We start from the raw sequence: 25820 nt of genomic DNA on the forward strand, positions 1-25820 counted from the left end.
GGATTTTTTTTTCCTAAATTCGGCCATGTGCATCAGCTTCCCTCAACAGGGAAAGTAATTCTACTAAAAGCTTTGGGCTTTCCCAAATGAATCCCGCAACGCCGAATCATCACAACTATCATTTTGTCGTGAAAATTCAACGGATTTTCGCTTTCCCCGCCGGTGTTTGCACCGAATTCCCACGACTTCGGCCATGGTGGCACCGTACCTCGCAATCTTTTATCTTGAGAAACAATTAACACGAAGCTTTTCCGCGTCATGAGCGCGCGCCGCGTTCCGTTTGTTATTATCTTAATCCGTCCCGATAAAAGCCATCGTTCGGGTAGCATTAACCCACTCTAGGTGTAATGAAGAAAGGCAGGGGGTTTGGCGGGGAACAAAATGAACCGGTGAGCGGTGTGTATTTACACACCATCGCAACATAGAGCACGTAGTGAAGCTACAATCTGTGGATCCGCGATGAGCTACCATTCCAATTCTATATCTAACTCTCTTGTTGGCAGAGTACTTCTATGACGCACAAAGTCAAGCTCTAAAAGCTGGTCAAAATCGAAAGAATTATATTTATAACCATCATAAATAGATTAGGAAACTTTTATAACATTTAGGTGCGAGGGAAATGTTCATAAGAAAAGTAAAAATGAAATTTGCTTCTTGACAATTGTTGAATCTTCGAAAGTTATCCAAGCTAATTAATATTTTTTTACCACTTCTACATAGCGAACAAAGCTTAAAGTGCTATTTACTTTTTGACCAAATATTTCGTTCAATTACTCCATTGTGCAGTGATGTGATTGTGCAAACTTCCAGCGAAACGACAGATGAAAGCTGTTTGCAACACACGCTTCACCGACCATGTTTTCCAGTTAGCGTACACCACCTCAATGTAGCCTTGGAACGGTAGACACTAATTAGAAAACCTCTTCTGATTGAATTTCTTTGTGCGATATGAAGAAAGGTTTTCATGGTTGCTAGTGGGTTATCGCTTTGCAAATGATTATCTATTTGAGCATGCCATATAATGTCTTATAATTGCAACATAGTAAAATTCGCTGGGGTGTTTTGGCCACCAGGTGAACCATGGAACCGCCACAAAACATGATTCAAAGATGGTCTCTGCTTGATAATCAACACTCGTGCTTGGAGTGTTAGTTTAGTGTAACGATAGGGGTCCTGCATAAATTAAAACAATTTGTGATATACCTGACCTGTCCATGCGATATGGTAACTATTAGAGATATTGCTTCTGTACTGTACCTATAATATGAAGTTAGACTTTATTTCTGAGAATATAAATATTTATATGAAATCTTCAATGGTAAGATAAATTAAATGGTGAAATTTTAAATGGATGATATCCAGTGCTGTTTCCATTTGTGGTATAGTACTTGTTGCTAGTCATGTAAATAGTTAGAATGTTAAGCGTGAGTCTTATGTTACACCATGTTTTCCCAGATCGAAACAATCGAGTATTTTTATTGCCCGAATCGAAGCAAAAGCTATCCAAAAATATAACACAACAAATTCAACAAAAAAAGAATATCCTCGTATAACCCATGTCGCTAATTGTCATCGGAATCTACAAAGAGAATGCTTTCAGCTTCCATTTGAATTTAGTCGACGATACGACCTATGACAGATATCGCGGAGCATACTATAAATGACTGGATTTATTTTCAAAACATTCACTTTCCTAACCCAGAAGATAGACAAATCTGCCTTGGCGTTCACGTGTCACATTGATGGCCCTAAACAGGGCCAACATATTGGTGGTTCGCTAGATAGCAGAAATTATTTCGAGCTGGCGTATTTCGTAAACTTCGAATCGGTTTAGCTCATTATCTCTGCCTCTCAATTTAGTAACGAAGGGTATCCAACTAGTATGACTTTAGGTTTATCCTAAGCGCGGGGTTAAAAAACCCAGGGCCCTGACCCTAGCCCAGTGTGCTCATGCGTGAAAACGGTTCGGGGGTGTTTTGAAATACAAATTAGAATACACTCAGGGTTTTGTTTACGCGGGGGATACATGCCGCGTAAATGAAAACCGCGTAAATGAAAACCACGTAAATTTCAAAATCCGCGTAAATTTCAAAATCCGCGTAAATGAAAATCGCGTAAATTTCAATATGCGCGTAAATGAAGACCTCTTAAATTTAAGAATCCGCGTGAAAGGGAACCTCGTTGATGGATACCGCGTAAATTTCAAAAACCGCGTAAATGAAAAACGCGTAAAAAATACCGCGCAAAAAAAAACCGCGTAAAAAAAAAACTTTAGTGTATTGGAAAATTTGGGCCAATTGCCGAGAGCCGTGTGGAACAAGTTCTTTAAATCCGCAACTCTCCCGCCAAATCCGGGAAGTTTGGTCACTTTATCTTAAATGTAATTCATATGAATTGCGACGCTCCTTTATGTGCATTTCGAGAGACGTAGTTTCAAGGTTGCTAATAGAATGACCGTTTGGTGAATTACATCGGTTCTACATTTTCAATTTAATGTCTTCACTATCGAATTCATCCCTGTCCCAAGAGAACACACGCTGGCGAAAAAAATGGCTCTACAGAACAGTCTCAATTAGCTACCATTCTAGCCCATTAGCTAGTGCTCGAGCGCTCAAGCCTGCATTTTGTTACCTATTCAAGAACGAATTTGGAATCCCTTGTCGCCAGCCAGCTCCCATCCCAGCCCATCCCAGCCCAGCCCAGCCCAGCCCAGCCGCCACCAGGGGCTGGCAGAAACAAGTTCATAATTATTACCTCAGAATCCTCGGAGCGGATAATGTTGAAGCGCTCATCGCTGCTGTACGTTGTCACCCCGATCGTCAGCAGATGGTAGTCTTTCCTCCGGATCCAGGACACCTGCGGGAAGAAGGGGAAAGCGAAAAAGAGACATTCCAAGAGTTAGGCAAATGGAGATTACAGTACTTGTGGGGTTTTTCAACAGCGTTTTCATGTATGTATGCACAGCTGTCACCTTGCGAGGGTGTCGGAGTGGAAATTGTTTGACGTTTTGCGTTGAACGGATGTTAAGTGGTTCATGGTTCGTGTTGTCTAGCTCTGTTGACGAGCTGTTTTGTTCGACAAAGTAGGTGCGAAATGTGAAAGAGTGGAATGAAAGTGTGCTTGAAATGCGTAATGTATTCCGCGACTGGGATGAAGGTGGCAGGTTGATGTATGTGGTAGGGTAGGGTGTATGACACTTTCAGCTGATAGTTGTTTGCGTACTATTAAATCGAAGAAACTAAAAAAGATAACATACTTTGTAACTTTCGGACACAACACAGTTGAACGAGCATATTGGCCATTTTTGGCCAAAGTTTGTCATAAGTGGTGCATAATTCTCTCAACGTGAAGGATAACAATAGTAATGTGATGGTGATAATGATAGTGTAATCTAATCCATTTGTTTCCAATATTTTTTTTTTTCATAAACAAGTATTTATTCCCTATAAGTCGTTCTCAGATAGTGTTCCTGTTTAAAATAGAGTAATTGAACAAAAAAATTGAAATTAAGGCACGTAGAAATGTCTACGCCCTTTTAAAAAATTGCGCTTGAGTCAAAATAATCTTATTGACTGTGGAAAAGGTTTAGGCTTCCATGCCGGTGAAATGTGTAAAGTTTCACGATTTTAAAGATTTTCGGAGGGACTTTCGTGGAATTCCTCAGCTGTTTTCTTTCAAAGTGCTTGAAAGTATTGCTGTAGTCATTTTAACAAAAAATCTAAACTACAAAAGTTATATATAAATAAAACCATCCTTAGAAAACACCAATGGACATAGAGCTCAAATGTCTTCGACAAATAATAATCATATTTTTTAATATTTGATTTTCTTTAGGGGGTTACACCACTGTAGAAGACGAAATGAGCATTAACCGGTAACTTTTCTTGAAGCAATGAAGATGTAATTTAAAATCTTGAAAATGGGATTTATAATAGGTACTAGTTTTGAACTACAAAAATCCAAGTAATTTTGTTACAAGATGGCGGTTGTACTGCATTTTTCCGTTGACGAGTAAAAGTCCACGGCAGGAAAGCTGTCACCCGCAATTTTTAACCTAGAGCTTAAAACTAAAGTTTTTTCGATTAAATATTTAGCAATAGGAAGTCAGTCTATCTCCTGATCACAAACAAAGCAAAGGCCAAAAACCACTACGCTATAGACACCAGCGAAGCAAACCAGCGCTTTGTTCTATCTCCAGTGCACAAACAGTATTGTATCATCGCCCCCAGCTGCGCAGTGAAATGAGTCTGCCAAAGCAAAACAAAAGTGCCCGTGCTACGGGATAACACAATTTCGATCGACTCTGAGAAAACTCGTGTTAGACCCACAGTGGAGGTGGAACAACTAGAACAAGTTAATATGGAGCTTAATCTAGTGGGAGTTATGTACATTCAGCTACACCACGTCAAAAACTGTGTTTTGATTACGTTTGGAATTTTAGCACAGGCAGAAAACTTCATTGCAAAGAACAACATGCAACACGAGGTCGAATTTAATAACATCAGAATCAAGATCCACCTACATATGGAAAATGACATGTTAGATGTTCGTATCCACGATCTGGCACCGTGCACTAAGGAAGATTACATCAACGAATTTTGTCGCGATACAGAGAAGTGGACTCTATTACGAGTGACACTTGGTGAAATGTTGTCACCATTTCCAACGGCGTTGGTGTTGTGAGGATGCGAGTGACTTAATAAATACTTTTTTACATGACTATCGAATGCAAACCACAAAAGGATGGCGTAACCTATAAGCAAACAACGCTGATCACATATCCCGGGTAGACCCATACATGCCAATTCTGTAACCAGACAGTCCACTACGTAAAAACATACGACGAAGCAACTAGGCAAAATTCATCTACTACAGCCAACTCTAACAAGTAGCTACCGACACTTGCAGATAAACCAAAAACAACGAACCAATTAACCAATAATGAAATAATGAAAGACAAGGACCACGACAACCGCTCCCAAACCAACTACTAGAATTACCAATAAAGAAGCAGTGACCGATGAAAAAGGATTTACAGCAGCGACCCAGAACAAGAAACAAAAAACAACCCCTGACCGAAGACAGCAAGAAAGCGGTACCGATGATGACATGGACGTCGCGAAAATGCGCTCTTTTTAGTAAAAGAACGCTGAATATGTCATAAAAATCGACACAAAATTGATGATTACAACTTCAAAATCATCAAATATCTTTTTCTTTTTTATTTTGACTATGTTAGTCACATTTTTCTTTTACGGTCGGTTCCCACGGTAAAGATGGACAAGTCTGTCTATGCCAAGAGACATGCTGGTGATCTCTAGTGATTCGTAGTTATACTGCCTAAGCTCGACCCTCATCAGCAGAAGACAAAGGTTAAGCCCGTAAGGTATTAATGAGTAATGACCATGCCACTTCTAGTTTTCCGATCTGTATACTTCACATCCTTGCTCTCACTTGAGTACTATCCCGATCAGAAGAGCATAATAAAACAATAATACTATTATAAGTATGATTGATATTTTTAACAACTGGAGTTATATTTAGATAACGGAATGGAAAATAGATTGCGGACAGTTTTCTTTACTATCAGTATTATAACATAATCCATTATGAAACGATCAATTTATGAATTGATCGTTTGTTACTAGGTCACTGTCATTAGATGATTATATCTAATACAGTTCTCTTACAGAGGACGTTTCTAAGTTTGGAAAAAAATTATATCTCATTTAGTTTTAACTTTGATAAAATCATATCAAACTTTGTTACAATTTTGTTATCGTTAGCCATTTTTTGTTTTATTTTATGTTATTTTAACAACTAACCAGCCGGATTTATAACAGGTTCTGTTTCAAAATATGTTTGAAATAAATAACTTCAGGTGTTATAAATCAGTTATGCCCTTCTGATCGGAAATTCCTTACCCAGTAATCTCTAGCTAATTGAATGTCGTTAAAATTGTTCAATTGTTTTAATTGTTCGAGTTACGTTTCGGGCCAGCTCAATAATGAGGTTTCGAGAAAAACGCCGGTAGGTTTCAGTACACTCGAGGTATACATAAGAGACGTTGCGGAAGAATTGAGCAATCGAACATTTGTCAATTTTTACTCCTGCGATTTTTCGGTATACCTATCATTCTCAAGGGTCATGAAAAAAATCGATTTTTTTTAAATTCTACACTGGTGCAACCCCTTAATTCTCTGAAAGACTACGAAACTTGAACTCAAATCATGAAACCGTTAATATTCAGATTTTAATAAATTAAATCCACCCTACCCGATCAGAATGAAATAACAAGAATATAACAGAACACAATTTTTGTAACATATTGTGTTATAAATTAGGTCTCGTTAGTAGTTAAAATAACAGAAATTTTTAACAAGTAACAATGCGGGATATAGTTTTGAAAAATGTGTTTCTGATCGAGTACCCACCATTTAAAATAATACAAAAGCAAATCTTTTAATATAGCAATTTTAGTGATTAATTCTCCTTGAAATAATTATGGAGAATTAATACCTCAAAAATAGTAAGAGACTTGGTGTCTTCAGCGAAGTTATTGTTAATGTGATTTTAAACAACTTTGTTAAAAGATATGAAGGCTACATGAATGTAGCATATCGAAATAGGATATAAAACGATATATAGAAAATTTTCAGAAAGCCATTTATTTTCGATATAATTTTATATTGTTAGCTTCAGAGACTTACTTACTTTGACTAGAATGTGAATTTTATTGTTTCTAAACAGCAGCCGAGTTGTCAAATACAGTAATATCAGAATAGTTTGTATTAAAAGTTTTCTTTCACATATAGTCTAATATATTTCGCAACTCTGAAAATTGAGAGTATTCATGTCTTCAACAAAGTTGTTTGAAATAGCATTTTCGAAAAGTTTGTTGAAGATATTAGGTCTCGAGCTAAATTTACTTGGACAGTAAATTTTCTATAACTACATCTAGAAGTATAATCCATTAAAATTGTTTTATCAAAGATGCACTAACATTGTAAAATTCTTCAATGATCCAAAACATTCACAATATGCTTGAAACAATAGGTTCTTAATGTAGTGATCAGACAATATACTTCCATAATTATTTTGTACAATACCTATTTGAATTACTCAACAATAATTAAAATTGTTTCAATCCATTCAATTCTAATTTAGGGTGGGGGAATTGTAGTATGACCCCCAAAACCACCCCTGGCTACGCCATTGCCTCTGAAGATGCAAACTTTGTAGGTCCTGTACGTTTCGAGAGGGAAATGGAAGCTTCAAGGGTTGCTGGTTCGAACCGTGCCCCTGGGGTGGGGGGAGCGTTAATTTTTTCACTTTATTGCTTTCGTTTAGCTCACAACTTTGATTTGTTTTCGGGAAAATGTACTTTTGCATATAAAATATTTAAAATAATCCATAAAGAATTGTAAAACGATCCATAAAAAAGTTGTCAATGTTCCATAAAACAAAACTGAAAATCCATAAAACTGTGTGAATGATCCATAAAAAAGGGTGATTTGATCCATAGATTATGTAAAATTGAACCATAAAATGGTCTCAAAAGAGCACTAAAATAGTAATAAAAGAGCAATTAAAATGAACCAATGCCCCATAAAAATATTGGAAATGTTCCATAAAATGATACATTTTGCGCCATAAATTAACTGACATTGATCCATAGAATATTAACAATGTACATTAAAACACGTCGATATGTTCCATAATATCGACAAAAATGTTCCACGGTATTACAAAATGGAGCAATAAAATGTCAGAAAAAGTTCCATAAATTTGATGAAAATGTTTGCTAAATAATTTTTCTTGGTCCATAGAAGATGTAAAAATGAACATTAGAAATGATTCATATATCGAACGTTAAATTATGGTTCATGGATATTTACAAAACGATCCATAAGAAAAGAAAATGTAAAACGACCCATTAATATGTGCTTATGCATTAGAAAAAATAAATTTAATGAATTCATGCGAAATTTTATGGTAAACTTAAAAAATAAGTTGTGCTTAATAATTCTCATAACAGTGACAGTGTTTTAACAAGTGAGCTTATACTGGGAGCTAGTGTGATGCGGCTTGGCCGCATATCCGAGGCCAAGGATCCGAAGCGGCGCAAAGCCGCTGAGGATCCGTTGGACGAGGCATTGATTAACCCGTAGCTGGAATTGCAGGCAAACCTGAGGTCCTCTCGTTTGCCCGGTTTACTTAAACATAGGGGCTATAGCTAGTTAAAAGCCGACTGAGCGGCAGCGAAGTCGGACAGTGCACAAGAAAGCGATGTGGCGTAGCCACATTAGTCAGTGTTCGTGTATAAAGTGTCCGTTTTCGCTTCAGATAGTTATTCAGATAGTATTTGCGACTCATGCCAGCCTGTATAGGTGGTCTAATAACACTCAGCGCTCTAATATCATAAATACCCTGACGTTTAAAGAGTTGCCATAATGATTTCAGGTTAGCTAAGGTCAGTTAGCTGACTAGTTAGGTACGGAAGCTGAAGTTTAACTATAATGTATGCATTGTTTGTTGTAGTTTGACATTACAACCAAATGTAATAAACTTTATTATTAGTTCGAATAGCAAAAATTTCGCATGAATTCATTAAATTTAATTTTTCTGATGCATAAGCACATATTAATGGATCGTTTAACATTTTATTTTCTTATGGATCGTTTTGTAAATATCCATGAACCATAATTTAACGTTCGATATATGAATCATTTCTAATGTTCATTTTTACATCTTCTATGGACCAAGAAAAATTATTTAGCAAACATTTTCATCAAATTTATGGAACTTTTTCTGACATTTTATTGCTCCATTTTGTAATACCGTGGAACACTTTTGTCGATATTATGGAACATATCGACGTGTTTTAATGTACATTGTTAATATTCTATGGATCAATGTCAGTTAATTTATGGCGCAAAATGTATCGTTTTATGGAACATTTCCAATATTTTTATGGGGCATTGGTTCATTTTAATTGCTCTTTTATTACTATTTTAGTGCTCTTTTGCGATTATTTTATGGTTCAATTTTACATAATCTATGGATCAAATCACCCTTTTTTATGGATCATTCACACTTTTTTATGGATTTTCAGTTTTGTTTTATGGAACATGGACAACTTTTTTATGGATCGTTTTTCAATTTTTTATGGATCATTTTTGTTGTTTTGGCGGCGCAAACTTAGGGCTGCCTTTGTTTTCCCCTTTGGATACCACCGAAAATGTCTTAAATGAGGTAATTGAAATTATCTTTTAAATTTTATTGAAAATTAATAAAGTTCAGATTACAGTGGAGACCCGATTTTATCTACCCCCGATTTTATCTACCCCCGATTTCATCAGCTTCATGTGAAAATTGATAGTTGGTAGTTTGATGGACTCTAGCAGATGAACCAAGTTTTAATTCGAGTAAATCCTTTCTTGGGCATATATTTCTTATCTTAGAGATCCGAAAAATGCAAAAATAAAAATATTAACTTTTTTTAATTTTGCACTGTCAGACCTCCTTAAGGGGAACTTAATGTAAATAATCAGAAAATGTTGCATGAATGAATAATGTTATGAATAATAAACGTCGTATTCATGAAACCATTTTCAGCAAACTAGTTCAAAAATATACACGGTGTTACAATCAGACATGATGCACGCGCGCTATAATTTTTTGCGCGCGATATGTTTACTCTCATGCTCACAAGAATGGCCCAGCGCATGCTATGTGCTTTTTCTTTTCTCATGAGAATACGCACCGCATATGCACCCTCGCAAAATAATCTGATGTGTCGCATTTTTCACGTTCTCATCGCATTAGGCCCAGGCACGTAGCCAGAGGGGGGGCTAGGGGGCTAAAGCCCCCCCCCCCCCGAAATTTTTCAAAAATAAATTTAAAAAACCGGTGACTTTTAACAAAACTTGTTGCTTATTTGGTTTGAACAAATTATTGAGAAAAAGTTAAAGAAGGCTATTTCTAACCACCGAAGGCAATGGTCACGAAATTCAGTGTGCTTTATGCTTTTGCTCGAGCCAGTGCGAAGCGAACAACAAAAAAGTAACTTTTATATTGTGTGCCTTGTCTGAAGAATACAAGAGACTGTTACTTTAATTGTAGCTGTAATAATCTGTCGAGATTAGTGATTAGCAGAAGCAAGAATTGGTGCTCCAGCCAAATGCGGTGATTATAAAATTATTGATCATTCGCATCCTGAAGGTGTAAATAGAGATTAGACTTTCGGAAACCGGCTCTATCCAGTTCTACCATGGCAGGCATTTAGCGCTCAACAAATTAGTGCAGACGAAACCATTCATTTCGCACAACTTAAAGCACAAGGTTGTGTGTGACAATGCTATAATTAAGATCCTTCTGTATATGGACTATGAGAAAATGAATGTTCCGCTACAAGATCGGATACCGCTTACTCGCAGATTAATGTCACATTTGGGAGAAATGGAATCTATTTGGAAGGGCAATTATTGAGGGCGAAAAGCAAGGAAGATATTCGCGAACATAAAGGCAGCAACTACGATGATGACACGGAAATGTACAATAGCGAGATAGAAATGAACTACTCCCCCCCAAGACATAGTTGGTGAGGAAAAAAATATTTCCTCGCCTCGTAAACAGGTTTCCACGTGCAATGGCTAAGCGCTTGCGCGAGATCTGTAGGACAACCACATAAACTCGTTATATTATTTTTATTGTTTACATAAGGAAATATATAAAAGACCCACGACCCAGTTTGTTATTTTTAAATGATAAGTTTTTGAATTGCACACAATTTTGAATTTCTGTATTAGGTCAGTGCACACTGTACACTCTGTTCTCTGTACACTACTCTGCGCTACACAAAAAGTATTTCAATTTATCTGAGAACGATTGAGCCGAGAATAGAATTTTCATTTCGCGTCATTTTAACGCAATACCATTTTTATTAACGCTTCATTTCATTGTTACGAGTAATTCGTTCCGTACTAATACACTGTTAATCCGTAAATCCGTGATATCTTCGACAAACGTACAAAAAAAATTCTTTTAAAAGTGGACCGGGCAAAAAGTGGTAAAATAATAGGCAATCACGAAGAGGGACTAAAATGTTGGGACTGATTGAATCTATAAGTCAATAAGTTGGGATAACAGTTTCGATTTCATGTCTTAAGTATGTGACAGTCTTTCGTTCCGTTTTTGCTCGTCATGGAATAAAATGAGAGAGATAATCTTAAATAAGAGAGCAAAGAGAGGAAAAAATCAACCAATCTAAATCGACTCAAGATCACTCTTCTATCTTTACTATACACTCAACACGAGTTCTTTCCGAATTGCGCTCTGATCTTCTCATTTCGTCTTCGTTGCGTTAGGTGCAACAACTTTAATTGAAACTTTTTCCCAAATAGTGATAAAACAAACATGTAATCAGACAAACATTACAACTTTCTTCAAGAAATCATACATCTCTTCCAATCTTGATGATGATTGAAAAAAATCAAGAGCTAATTATTTTTATTCACAAACAAACCTATTACTAAACAGATTAGTGTTCATATTTGTTTAATGAATTGGCAAAGAGTTTTGCAAAAGTTTTACAGGAAACGGATAATTTGCTGTAATTTAAAACAGACAACTCTAAAAGAAAGCCTCGGCAAATTAGGTGCAAGTGCGATGTGTTCTCTTCCATGTGTCGGAAGCAAGTGATGCTGAAATTATTATCTATGTTTATAGTCTCTAGTTATTTTGGTGGTGTCATCAATGTTATATTTACCAAATTTTATGTAAATTAGAAGCATTGAGTAATCAGTGCTCAGTAATTTTCTTTCGATTTGTGAATAGATTCTGAGCAGTTTCGCTCAGTAGATTAAATTCTGGGTAGTTTCCATTAGTAGATTAAATCATTGAAATATATATTTGACATTGTCCAAAACCCCACGAATTCCGAAATAAAACCTTCAAATAAATAAATAAAACCAAAATGTTCAAATATAATATTTACTTAATCTAGGTAATCTTCTCAAGTTACAACGGTTTTGCAAGATTGTCAAAAGTCAATAGAGCTAAGGCATTCTTGCTTTGTAGTGAAATCAGTAGTTTTTGCACTCACTTTACATTTTGACTTTGACTATAGTTTTAGGGATCTAGGAAAATCAGTCTACGATATTTTTAATTCATAAGTACAATGATAGAAAAAGTACCTAAAAAGAATCAACTTAAATAGATAAAAAGATAGTTATTCTGAGTTGCCTGATAATGTTGTCGAAGATAGTCTTTAACCCATTACCTATGAGAGTCAAATGAAAAAAACATGTGTTTTTTTCAGGATTGTTTTGATTACGACATGATCAGTATCATTTAAATTGAAAATTTCATAAAGTCGAGTTAACGCAAACTTCGGATGAAGTCAAAGAGCTAGTAATAGTAGAAAGAAACCTGATCATGAAAATAGGAGTTGAACCTATTTTCTGCATCTACAAATCGCCTGCCTTATCAGAAGATTTGAAGCAAATTTCGACATTCACTTTGTTCGGACATTCTTTGCAACGGTAAACTTTGATTTCACACTGATATATTCCTATTCATGGGGACAACCTTGACGTTGGTTTCGTTCTTCTGATTAGCAAATGCGTGTAAAGTTTCATGAGACGGGTTTTTGGATATTTTTCTACTCATTCCAATTTAGCGTCTTCTACAAATTGTAAAGGTGTATCGAATGTGTAGCATTTTCAAGCAGCGTAGCATGCAGCGTAGCATTTTCAAGCAGCCCTTAATACTTTGAGCTCTTGACTATTCATTTTTGTAACTAGAGAAATTTCTAACTTGTAAATCAAAAATAATCAAATTTAATTCGTCGATGCACTATAGTCTTTCTTGTAACAGGCAACATATTATTATAGTTTTTAGTGTCTATTGTCTTATTTTTGGAATTGTTTTCACTAAGAACTTTTCATAATTACGTTCAGTTTCCAGTGATTGTTTCAAGTCATCAGAATTAATACATTTATGCAATAATTTTTAAGCCCCTCCCGAAACAAAATCCTGGCCACGGGCCTGATTAGGCCAAGCGGGAGTTTCATGTATTCCCATCGCATCTCTAGCGCGGCGCGCTCGTCTCATGCGATTTGGATGTGAAATGGAGATGAACACCAGCTTTGTACTGGTGTGGTTTTTCAAATTAATTTCCATGACGTGTTTTCAATTTGAAAATTTCAATATCTGCACAATGTTCGGGTTGGCCCCTGGTTATTTTTCTGGCTAGATGCTAGAAAACCACACGTCGTTTCGCTTACATGGCACCCGGTTTGTTTTGGATTTTCATTCATCGGTACACGAACCTCGTTTAGTTCGGAAAGTGGAGTTGTCAAAAGAAAATCGTTGTAAATTGATGGTCAATTTTTATGCGCAAAATACGGAAAAATCTAAAGATGACATTTTTTCATTTCTTTAAAAATCTCTAAAGGTTGAAACAGTGGATCGGTCAGCAAGTTCTCTTGTGACCTTGGAAAAAATATCATGTTAATCCAAAGATGATGAAAATTTACTTGCTAGGGATGGGCATACTACGGAAATCTAAAAAAACTTCTATGCTAAAAAGAGTAATGTTCAACGTTCACATCCAGACTACGGGTTCGTAAAATATTTTTCTGAGCCCCCGGTAAGGTAAGGTTTAGGGTATTGGAACCAAACTTTTTATATTCTGTTGCATTTTTTCAAATAATGATTTTTTACAAACTGGCGAACAATTTTGTGAAAAGTTTTATTTTATTTATTTATTTATTGAAAGGCTTTAACCCAATGATCATTCGCCTTTGAAATTTCGGTAATAACATAACATTATAATTTTAATATTGTTCATGGTTCGTAGCACAAGTGGCACCTTTACAGCTGGTCGAGTCCCGCGTCCTTCAGAAAGGCCAGTCACATTTCTTCTCGGGCGGTGACGTTTGCAAGGATCTCTTTAATGGAGAGCGATAGGTCGGCTAACTCTGGACAGTTCACTAGAAAGTGTTCCACAGTGGTTCGGGTACCACATGTAACGCATGTTGGTGGGGGAACACGCGATACGGCGTGAGCATAAGAGACCTTCGTATGCCCTAATCTGAGCCGCGACAGTACTCGTTGTACCCTCCTATCAGTCCGGTCTGTCCAGCGGTCGGGTGAGCCTTTGATTCGCTGAAGGTGTCCGGTGCTGCCACGCTAGTGGCGTACGAAGGCTTCGTTAATCCCTGACTTCAGCTGGCCTAAAATATCTGCGGTCGGGACGAGTCGAGTGAGACGTCGGCTAGTGTGTCTTCTCCTGGCCGCCAGACGATTAGCCTTTTCATTACCGTCGATGCTGCAGTGATCGGGGACCCAACAAATTGTGGTGAGTGGGTCAGCCTCGATGGCCTGGATGAAGGGGTGGCGGGATTTCCCCGACTCGAGGGCGGATATGACCGCCAGAGAGTCAGACAGTACAACGACGGGTCTATCTTCCGTTTTCTGTACCAAGGCAAGCGCGATGGCCGACTCTTCGGCAGAAAACACCGAGCATGGCGCCGGTAGGCGAAAGAAGAGTCCTTCTCCTATTCCAACCTCATCACCGCTCTTGGAACCATCGGTGAATATCCGCACGTGATTTTTATACTTTGTAGCTATCAGTCGGTTATATTTGGTCCTGGCCTCACTACTGGCAGCGCCGGCCCTCAGCTCTATTGACAAGCTTGTGTCAAGATTGGGTCCGCGGTTGTGCCAGGCCCGGTCACGAACTCGGTGTAGACGGGCGATTGGTGGCAGGTCGGCGTCTGTATATTCGCGATGAATCTCGCTGACCGTCCGTAACATAAAGTCATCTCCGGCTGACCGCTCCAAAAATCCCAGTACTCTTCTAGCGATGGTGAGTGCAGCTGCCCAACGAAGGGGTAGGGTCCCGGCCTCCATGCAGGCCGCTTTGGCAGGCGTGCTGGGGAGCAAGCCAGAAGCAGTGCGGATTGGCCCGTGATATAGAGGGCTTAAAATGTTGATAAAGCCTGCCATATTACAGGACGTCAGCTCCACACCGTAAAATATCTTGCTGTGGATGAGTGCCTGGGTGTCTTTCCCGTCGCGACCAGCACGATATCATCAGCGTACACGAACACGTAGATCCCCGCCGGTAGGTTGGCGAATAAGGAGTTCATGGATACCAGGAACAGTGTGACGGCGAGGACTGATCCCTGGGGAACCCCATTGTCCTCCGGAAAGGTGTCGGATTGGGTACCTCCGATTCCCACCCGAAAAGTGCGGTTAGATAGGTAGTCGCTCAAGAAGTGGCCCATGTTTCCAGTGATTCTCCAGTTGGCAGTACTCCGTGACGCCACACGGTATTATAAGCCTTCGCCACGTCGAGTATGGCGATATCAGCGTGCAGGCCATCAGTTACGGATTGACGCACCACCTCTCCAAAGCTGGCGAGATAGGCACCTGTTCCTGCTCCACGTCGGAACGCAAACTGCCGTTGATACAGGAGTTTACGCTCCTCCAGTAGGTCCATCAGCAGTCTGTTAACCATTCGCTCCATCGTCTTAGCAAGGCAGGGGAGCAGGCTGATTGGGCGGAAATCATCCGACGTTCTGTTACCCTGGCATCGCTTTGGGACAGGAATTACTAGAGCTTCCTTCCATGAGGCGGGCATCGGTTCACCATTCCAAATGCGGTTAATGCTGTCTAATATCGCCCGCTTGGCTACCGGCGGGGAATGTTGCAGTAGGGGATAGCCAACATCGTCCAGTCCGGCAGACTTACCTTGTACCGATCCCAATGCTGCACGCAGTTCACTTCCGGTGAAAGGCCGGTTGTACACTTGCCCTGAATCGGGTGCGAAGAGGAAGAGGCTACTCTCAGCCCTTTGCTTGATGCGTAGGAACGCAGGTGGGAGAGCGGCGTCTGCAGACAAGGAGGCGAAGTGCCTGCCTAGCTCGTTACCGATAGTCGTGGGATCGAGCGTCGTGCACCCGTTAAAGGTAATTGCGTAGCCACTGTGTCGCCGCTTTCTGGGGTTTTGGGATTTTCGCCCTCATTACACATCCACTCCCGCATGACAAAATGAGTTAGCAAGCACGAATTTGGAATGGAAATAAACACGGAAAAAAGTTGGAAAAAGTGAATCCATTGATGGCTAGGAACCAGTGGACCGATTGTCTGACCGGGCAAGGTGGAGACACAAATAACTCGGACTACATGTAGGACGTACTGTGACTCGAGCCTCTAAACAGGACACTGCGCTGCGAAATGCTTAAATTCAAGTTCTGAAGTTCTTAAATTTAACTGTTCTTGCTTAACGATAATTCACCATGAAATTTGCTTTTTTTCTAGCTACATCTTCGTGGTACAATTCAGACAATATAATTGTTATTAATTGTTTACACAATTGTATTTTATATACTAGATATATAATGTCATGTAAGAAAGGTCACTCCCCCTGTGTTCCACAAAGATAATGCTTTGTAAGAATGTTCCTTTAAGGTTGGACAGAAAATGGGCAGAAATCGAAAACAAAAAAAGCAGTTTTTTTCCACACCTTGTGTAAGATCTTCATAAAAATTAATCAGCTTATGTAGAATGTTGTTGCAGTATACTGCTGATTAATTTTTATGAAGATCTAACATACGGTATGGAAGAAAACTGCTTTTTTCGCTTTCGGTTTTGCCCATTCTCTGTTCAACCTTAAATAATTGGTGTACGGCCCCTAAAATACGCCTAGCAAAAGAAATGTGTATTCTGCCATGAGTGCATAGAAACAAATCATCGCAGCACACTGGTACAAATCTTAGGAGACAAGCACGAGCGCGTCGCGATGTACCGTCTCATGCGCTGTCTCATGAGGCAAATTCGCTCGAACCGCGCTCTAGGTCCAATGCGATGCGAAAAATATAACTGTACGTACATTAAATTTCTATGCGCTTGCTATATGGTCGCGCTCAAAAAAATTCTCATCTTTTGTGATACCTCTCCTGCTCTTGGAAAAAAAACATGCAGCACAAAACTGTTTGCTGCGATCTCTCTGTCGCATTTGCGGACGCTTGAGTAGTTGGGAAGACTGGTTACAATGCCATATTTGATTGGGTTACTTTGGCTATTCCCTGGATATGTTTAGTTTTTCTTATGATTCTTGTTCAAAATTTGGGGATACACTGATTTGTATGAATTATATCAACTGAAAGAGCCGACAGTTAAACGATGTTTATAATTTCAGAAGCTTGGTCACGATTTTCGTAATGCTCATCACGTTACCATGATATTTCATTCATAAGTTTACTATCGGATTTTACTGGCAGTGTAGCGTGATTTATGTTCATGATTTGATGATCTTGGTCACGATTTTTGATATTTTAGTAACGTGTAGTGAGATTAATGTTCATGATTTCAGGATTTTGGTCTCGATTTTCGTAATTTATATGCACGCTGTCGTGATAGTTTACTCATGAGCTTACTTTCGAATTCGAAACGTGGAGCAATGAGACTCATGTTCATGATATCAGCAGTTTTTTCGTGATATTCATATTTTCTTTTCGCCTTATCGTAGGTAATTCGTTCATAAACGTGTGACTGATTGGCGGTATCTTGTTTTGTGAACTATATCACGATCGCGTATTTTTAGTGCTCAGCGCAATTTTAGTTTTCTATCCGAACATCACAATGAACCTTATCAAACAATAGTTTGCTTATACAGGGTGTTTGGTTCATGGTTAAGAATCTCTCGGGGGGTGATAGACTGCCATATTTGGAGAAAAAAATTGTTCTACACAAATCTCAACCGTTACATAGTTATTGAACTTTTAGTGTAAAAAACTTATTTGTCTTAAAATACCTCTAACTTGAAAAGTATACTTTGTATTTTAAATGTTTTAGTTCCATTCGAAAGGTGAGAAAATTTCGCATTGAGTGATGAGCTCACATGTTTCAGCCAATGAGTTTAAGTAGCTTTTTCAAAGTAATTTATTGAAAATTAAACAATTTTAAACGATTTTTCGTTCATTTCTTGAAAATCGTAATAGTTAACCTCATCATTTTAATAATTCAGATTGTTAGTCTTGATGAGCTGCTTAATTCGTTCTTTGACATGATACACTTACCTTTTCTTATTTTCATGATTTTGGGTTATTCAACTTGGATACTTTTATCTCATTTTCACTAGTACCAGCTGTAATTGAAAAATTATGGCACTTATTGTACTTTTTTTCTTTCTATTCGAAAGCCAGGAAAATTTTACAGTGAAAAATGTATTAATACCTTTCAGTTAAGTGAATTTAGTACACTTTTAAAAGTAATTTAGTTTAAAGTTAGTGTTATTATTAGCATTTTCGTTAATTTTCTTAAAATAGTAAATAATAAACATCACCATTAGTATCATGGAAATAATGCATCTCAGCAAGTTCTACAGTTCTTTCTTTGACTCGATTCAATTATCTATTTTGGTTTCGACGCAAAATTGTTTTTATCACATCGTTTCATATGCAAAAATAACAATTTCGAACCCACTACATTTGTGGCGAGCTCATGCTGCGTTAACTATCAAATAGCAGCAAAATGAAAAGGGATATAGACAAAGTGTCTAATAAAAAGTTATAGAGAACATTGAAGGGGCATCAAATGAACAATAGTAACGATAAATATTGTTGATTAATATTTAGAATAATTAAAAAACTCTCCAAAAAACACAAATTTTGAGTTATTTCGTTAGTAAAAAATCATTTAGTACACTTAACTAAAAGATATTTGTACATACACTGATAGGACATTTTCTCAGCTTTCCAATGAAATCTTGTAAATAACGATATAAAGCATATTTTTTTAGATTAAAGTCTTTTAAGCACTTGCAAGTCGGTTACAGGAAAAGTATAGTAATGAAATTACAAAGAAATGAGAAGAGATAGAAATATGACGTCCAAGAACAAATTATGAATCGTCCTAAAACCCAACTTTTAGATAATGGATATTGCTATAATCATACTTCATTATTTCGAGAAAATTAGCAAAAACCTCCTCAAAAACACTAACTTTTAACTACTTTACAGCTAAAAGGTAATTAAAACTAATTACTTAAAAGATATGAGAACACCATTCAATAGATAATTTTCTCACCTTTCGAATGGAACTGAAACATTTAAAATACAAAGTATACTTTTAAAATTAGAGGTATTTTAAGACAAATAAGTTTTTTACAAAAAAAGTTCAATAACTCTGTAACGGTTGAGATTTGATGGTATGTGTAGAACAATTTTTTTCTCCAAATATGGCAGTCTATCACTCCTCGAGAGATTCTTAACCACGAACCAAACACCCTGTATACACTACTTGTACTGGTCGCTAGCTGCTGGATACAAACACAACTATATAAAATTTCATAAAAATGTTCGCGGAACAGAAATGATTCCGTAAACAGTATTCCAGATTTTGTAAAATATTTCACGTGCAAATTTCATGACTACATCCAGAGTTACATGAAGTTGAAAATTATTAGGAATATAATCTAAATATCAGAAGTACGCAACTAATGTTTCATGAAGCAAGAACCGTTTCAAGAATTCATGAATAATGATATAATAATATGATATATATGATTTTGTGAACTATTTCACGAGCAGGAATTGTAAGTTGTGACTAATATACCAGGAATCATGAATTAGTTCACGTATCCATGAAAAATATTTTATGATTTTGTGACCTATGTCACTGGCACGTATGGTCAGTATCGATTATAGTAATAATGATCCCGTGAACTGGAGTAATATTTTATGATTTTTTAACTATTTCGCAAGCACGAATGGTGAGTTGCGACCAATATACTTAGAATCTCGAACTAGTTCAGTGATTCTTAAATTTTATTTTACGATTTTGTGAACTATTGCACGAGCATGGATATTGAATTTTGACTAATATAGTAGGAATTAAAATCACAATGATTGAAAATAGCCATGAATAATATTCCGAGTTTCGTGAAATAGTTCACGAAAAAAATGCAGACTGTTTTGATTTTGGAACTAATTTACACACACGAAAACTAATTTAACAATAGTTAAGCTGAGTAACAATCGTACAACTACATCCGGATTTTGGTGTTAACGGCATTTAATAGGATGCATGCTCATAGTCCACATTAAATATCAAGTATTTGAGCAACACACATATTGGGGAACGACTGTTCGGGCCGAATTGGCAACGTACAATGCCATCCATCTCGGTTATATATTGATCTTAGGTTGAGAAGGGCATAGCGTAGTTGGTAAATCAATTCCATTATACACAGGTTAGATTCTCAACACTGCCGTACGGTTGGAGATTTTTCTAGAGAATTTTTGCCTTTGGTTGAATCGCAATTATTCACTCGCTCGCAAAGTCCCAGCTCTCCTGGTGATCAAATTTCGCCCTGAATGTGCTTGAACCTGACCAAATCAGAGATCTAAATAAGTGCAACAGTTTCCATCAGCATGAAACAGCGATAATGAGCATTTATAATAACTGAAATCCATCCAAAATACTCACCACACCCTCGCCGATGTTCCGCACCACGCACGGCAGCACCGCAATGGATCCCACCTGCGATGATATCGTCGTCAGGTTCTCCGTTTCGAAGAACATTTTGCTAAAGTTCCCCTCGATCTCCCGCTGCTCTACGTCGATCCGATTCGCTCCGGGCTCCGATTCGGATGGTGCTAGCCCGTGGGCCACCATGCTCTTTCCACCGGAACTGGCGTTCGATTTTCCCCGCACAACGGCACTCCCTCCACTGGTCTTATCGGCTAGGCTTAAATTAACACTTTTGAATTTGCTACTGCCACTACTGCTGCTTTCGCCTAAATTAACTAGATTGGGTTTCGAACCCTGCTGGGGCAATCTGCCCCCACTGTTACCGGTAGCCTCCAGTGGGCTAGTTCGTGAGTGTTGTTTTTCACTAACGCCGATGGGATTTGCACTTGCCTTTCCAACGACCGGGATGGGTTCCGGGTGCAATTGGGCCGGAAATCGGAACCCTCCGAGTAGGAGCAGCGGATCGAACGCAGTAGCAGTAGACGACTCTGGCACCAAGCCATCATCGAAACCACGTGGCAGAGGTTGTACCAGGGCTTCGAATCGTGGGTGCATTCGATTGGTCTCTTCTGAATTGCTGCTGCTGGTGGTGGTGGTGAGTGTGGGTGCTGCTGTGCTGGCCGGGGTGGGAGTGGAGCTCATATTTGCCATCGATGACGTTGAAGCTATCAGGCCTGCAATTAAAAAAGAAGACAGGTAATTTATTACATGCTTGTTCAAACAAACGTGGAGATAGAACGGAGATTCTTTTTTCCCTATCGTAGAATTGTAATTTATTGGGTTTAATCGGTCAGTTCGAATGATTTATGATCATGCGGTAGTAGAAAGGCTGACCACCGAAGTTTGCCGCGGATCACGGGTCAGGTTGGAAACGTCGAACCACTAATTAGAATAATTGCTCAACATTTATCGCCAATTTATTTCGAACTTGCCCAGTACTTTAGGGAAGCTTGAAGCCACACAACGCACCGCAGTTTGCGCCAACCCTAATTGGAAAATTTAAAAGCAATTTCACTCACCACAAAAGCCAGTCAATCTCCAGAAGAAAGGAAATGAAACCGTAGCCGGAATTGTAATCCAGCGGAGCCAATCTTCTCCATGATTGTATTTAATTTTGCTCGATGGCGGTTCTAAACGCGACGATAATGAGTGTGATTATGCTGATTACGGTCGCATAAAGTTTGCGTTTCTTTGCTACGTTTTCGCTCATTTCGGGATACCAGCCGATCGGTTAGCCGAGGTTTGGCCTACAGCTAGTATAATATCTCTGTAGTGGCCCACGCAGTGAAAGAAAAGTTCCGTTGGATGTAATGCTTGCCGTAAAGTGACTCCGAAACAGAAGGTACTAATTAGAATATAATGAGAATTTCTTTTTAATTACGCGGTGTTGGTTCCTTTATCATAACATGGCTTAAATTGCGATAAAAGCCGCACGATTGCAGTTAACCCTAACGGAAGGATTGAGTGGTGTTTAATTGTTACGCTGAAAAGTATTACAAACAAAAAAGTTTATTTCCTCATTAGAATTTTCTAAAAAAAAAGATGCTGTTTGTTAAAGTTTGAAGCGAGTTTTCCAAGTAAATCGTACCAAAAACCGTCCAACAAATTGAATAGGGTTTAACACCGGTTGGTGACCATTCGATAAACCCGTTTTTGGGCTGAATTTCTTTATTCATTGAACAAGCTCTGAAATAACTAGCACAGGTGATATTGGCTTTGGATCGCTTCTGTTGAGGAAAACGATATCTCAATAGCAATAAATTCTAATCACTAACCGTTATCGATGTAGTATTTAGAACGGCAGAATTATTTCTGAACAAACCTAATATTTTCTAATATTCTCTTTCCGCCAGCTGCAACGGATGCTAAATGGAAATGTTTGCACTTCAGTATCTTTACAGACTGAAACATGGGGTTTTTTAAACAGCCATGTGACAGCAGATCCGCGCAATTCGAACTTGAATCGGAGACGACTGCACAGACTTTGACCCGATTAGCAGGTACATATACTCTGTACTCCTTCGTAAAAGGCTGACTGACTAAGCTGACCAACTCTAACAAAAGAATCCGTACACCATTCTGCAACGAAGCGCGATCGTTCACCACGGTCAGGCACACAGTTCGCATGGTGTACGGATTTTTTCGTCAGAGTTGGTCAGCTTACCCATAACCAATAATATCATTTGCCTCCATCACACTAAATTAGTGATGGAATTTGCGTTTCGACTTCGTCTCATCAGAATCCGACACTAACTTAGTGACAGGACTAAGCTAGCGCCGGATTGACGCTAGCTTCAAAAAAAGGAGACACAATTCGTGTTCCTGAGCAAACTCCTAGTCAAGCGTGATGTCTTGCAACCCAAGTAGCAATTTTTGTTTCAGTAACTATTTCATAACCAGCTGGTAACAAAAAATAGGTGCTGTCAAAAATTGCCAATGAAGCATCAAATTTTACTGCGCATCAGAGTCGAATGATATTTTATTCCACTTATTATTATTTCACGCGTCCTTGGTGAAACCAAATTATAAATAGTATTTAAAAACATTTTTTCAAGGGGAAAGCCGAATCATATTAGAAATCCAATGTTATTCAATAAAACACGGTTGTATACCATACCCCAGAAAGCAATTTCCCAGAAAAACCAATCCCCAGAATTCCATCCCCCAGAATGTACCGTTCCCCAGAAAGACATTGTCCAGAATGCCCCATTCCCCAGAAAAGTTAATGTTAGTAATCATTTTTTTTTGTGGTGAAGCCTGAGGTGTGCTCATTACCTAATTCAAGATACTGATACGGTGTGGAGCTGCTGAGGTCATTCCGCCGAATGTGGCTGCCTCTCGCAAGCAAATCTGTTATCCACTTGTATAACCGGTTTATTCGATCATAGGTATTAGTTCCTTCTTTCAATTATGAGCATTTCTGATTTTGCATGCCAAATAACTCTTGCACGCAAATTTTTCATATTTTCGTTTGAACGGTTTATTCAAACACAGATGTTAATTCCTTGTTTTGAACTTTCCTTGAATCTATATTAAAATCGAAATGAATGCTCATTTTGCAAACGGTTTGGTGTGTTTTAGAGCATTTCTCGACAAACATATGACAGCACAGTTCACAGCATTTAATGAAAAAGTAAACTTTTCTCTTTTGTTCACTACCAACATCTGTAGTTAGAGAGTAACGGTTTGTCAAGAATTTCCGCTAAAAGTGAATATTGACAGTTGGCTTTAACGCCGCAATCATATGCTTGTCGTGATTCATCTTTCTTTTGCATTGGAAATGTTTCGAAAGCGCAAATGTACGATTTACCCGAAATACATTCGAAAGTATTTTTATACCTTATGCCAAATGGTACTTATACCACAGCTTAACAGACATAATACTCGACAACAATTCTTCGCCAATGTTAGCGGTAATTTTGAATACATTTTTAGTTGGTACAGTGATAGCATTTACGATTATAATCCATATTCCACTGATATATGCGCAAGTATACGGGATAGACCACTAGTAAAAAAAGTTCCTGGGTCTGAGGGTTAACTAATTTGTAAATGAGTGGTTTGAAGCGTGTGTAGTGTTTGGCGGGTCGATATTTTTAAGGAATTAATCATAGTGTTATGTCTGTTTGTCTGTGCTTATGCTACACGACTGTTAGGTCAAATGGCCAACTACCATATAATGTCTTATGTCAGACGATGTTGTGCCAAAAGACTTTATGCCGAACAGGATAGACTTGCTCAAAAGTTGGAACAATTCTTCAAGTGTAAACTGGGCAGACATAAAGAGTCATTTTCATGATGATTCAATGAACTGCTCATGTTTGAAAGAAGGAATCAATACCTATGTTTTGTGGAATGCGCACGAATCGAAAGCGTTAATTGGACCGACTGACAGACGTCCAAAACTATCCAAAGGAGACGTTTATAGTGTAAATGCTTCTGTTCACATCTCTGATTGTTTTCAGTTTGATCGTCAAGGTGATTTTGACATAGGATTTTAACATTAAGATGCTTTTTAGTTAGACAATGGTCCAACTAGCAGAGGTCCAACTAAAAAGTGGTCCAGTTCAAAAGTGACCAACCAGCGAATCACAACTGTAGTAAATTAAAAGATCAAATGAATAAAAAATAAAGCTTTTCTGGGGAATGACTTTCTGGGAAATGGTGCATTCTGGGGGATGGAATTCTGGGGAATGGTACATTCTGGGAAATGACTTTCTGGGGAATAGTATTTTCTGGGGGATGGTATTCTGGGGGATGAATTCTGGGGAATGGGTTTCTGGGGAATGATTTTCGGGGGAATAGTATACAATCATAAAACATACATTAATCATAAATCAGGAACATAACTTGCTTTAACGATAGACTTTTATAAATGTTCGCGAGCCGGTTGAGGTTTTTTCCAATACAATAGAAAATGATGTATATAAGCAACATAGCTTTCAAGCCATCCAGGGCCAAATTTAGGATGTGATTTTGGTGAATACGAAGCAATACGCTTTTCGAACAAATTTATATCAATGAGCAAAGATTTTTATTTGTAAGCAATTATTATTCCAGCATACGTTTTGTCTCCATCGAACAATTTTCAGTTTACATCCAAATATACCTTTCCTTAATATGACCCTGTACTATACTATTCTTGCTGAAAACGTTCTAGTCGTATCATTGTCATACGCATGTATCAGGCACATGTCATCGTTATACCTTGAATCACAAACTCACACGTACCTTATGAAAGGCATTCGCAACACTGAATTGACCAATAATAATTAAGTTGTATTTTTGTTTGCATTACGGTGCGAAAATTCACCGATTACACTTCATGCGCTACACTTCATATTATACAGGTGTCGAACTGTACGGTGGCGCCAACTATAACATGTTCGGTGTATCGGGAAAATGTAAACATGTGACATGTATGATTTGAACGAAATCTTTATGTTGCCGCAGTAGTAGCATTCAGGGCCGGCGAAACACTTTTTCCCGAGTGGGTAGTATGGTGTATGTGCGAAAGTGAAAATTTCCGGATAATACCTGGTAGCTATGTGGAAATATCCTTTGTTAACGGGATCTGCGACCGACGGCTCAGCGAAATTTTTTTTTTTGATTATTGATACTACAAATCTGCCACAGCAAGGTACCAATTGATTTATTATTTTAAATCTCGTTGCATTAATTTTCTGTTTGCTCCTTCTTTGTGCGGGTACGGAAGCCCGCATGAAGGTATCTGACAACAGACAGCCCCTATGGCACTCTGGAGGTCGATTTGA

The 25820-nt window shown here is 38.2% G+C and overlaps 1 protein-coding gene across 1 annotated transcript in view; it reads right to left on the reverse strand.

Moving 5' to 3' along the window:
• LOC131679266 (uncharacterized) overlaps positions 1-25820 on the reverse strand; it is a 358718-nt gene that overhangs the window by 47493 nt on the left and 285405 nt on the right. Inside the window, exons 3-4 of the mRNA XM_058959973.1 lie at positions 20503-21221; positions 2755-2856 (exon numbers count right to left, since the gene is read on the reverse strand). Coding sequence (XP_058815956.1) covers positions 2755-2856; positions 20503-21221 — 821 coding nt within the window. The remainder of the gene's footprint in view (positions 1-2754; positions 2857-20502; positions 21222-25820) is intronic.

This window comes from Topomyia yanbarensis, chromosome 2 (genome assembly GCF_030247195.1).
Source record: "Topomyia yanbarensis strain Yona2022 chromosome 2, ASM3024719v1, whole genome shotgun sequence".
In the NCBI taxonomy this organism is placed as follows: domain Eukaryota; kingdom Metazoa; phylum Arthropoda; class Insecta; order Diptera; family Culicidae; genus Topomyia; species Topomyia yanbarensis.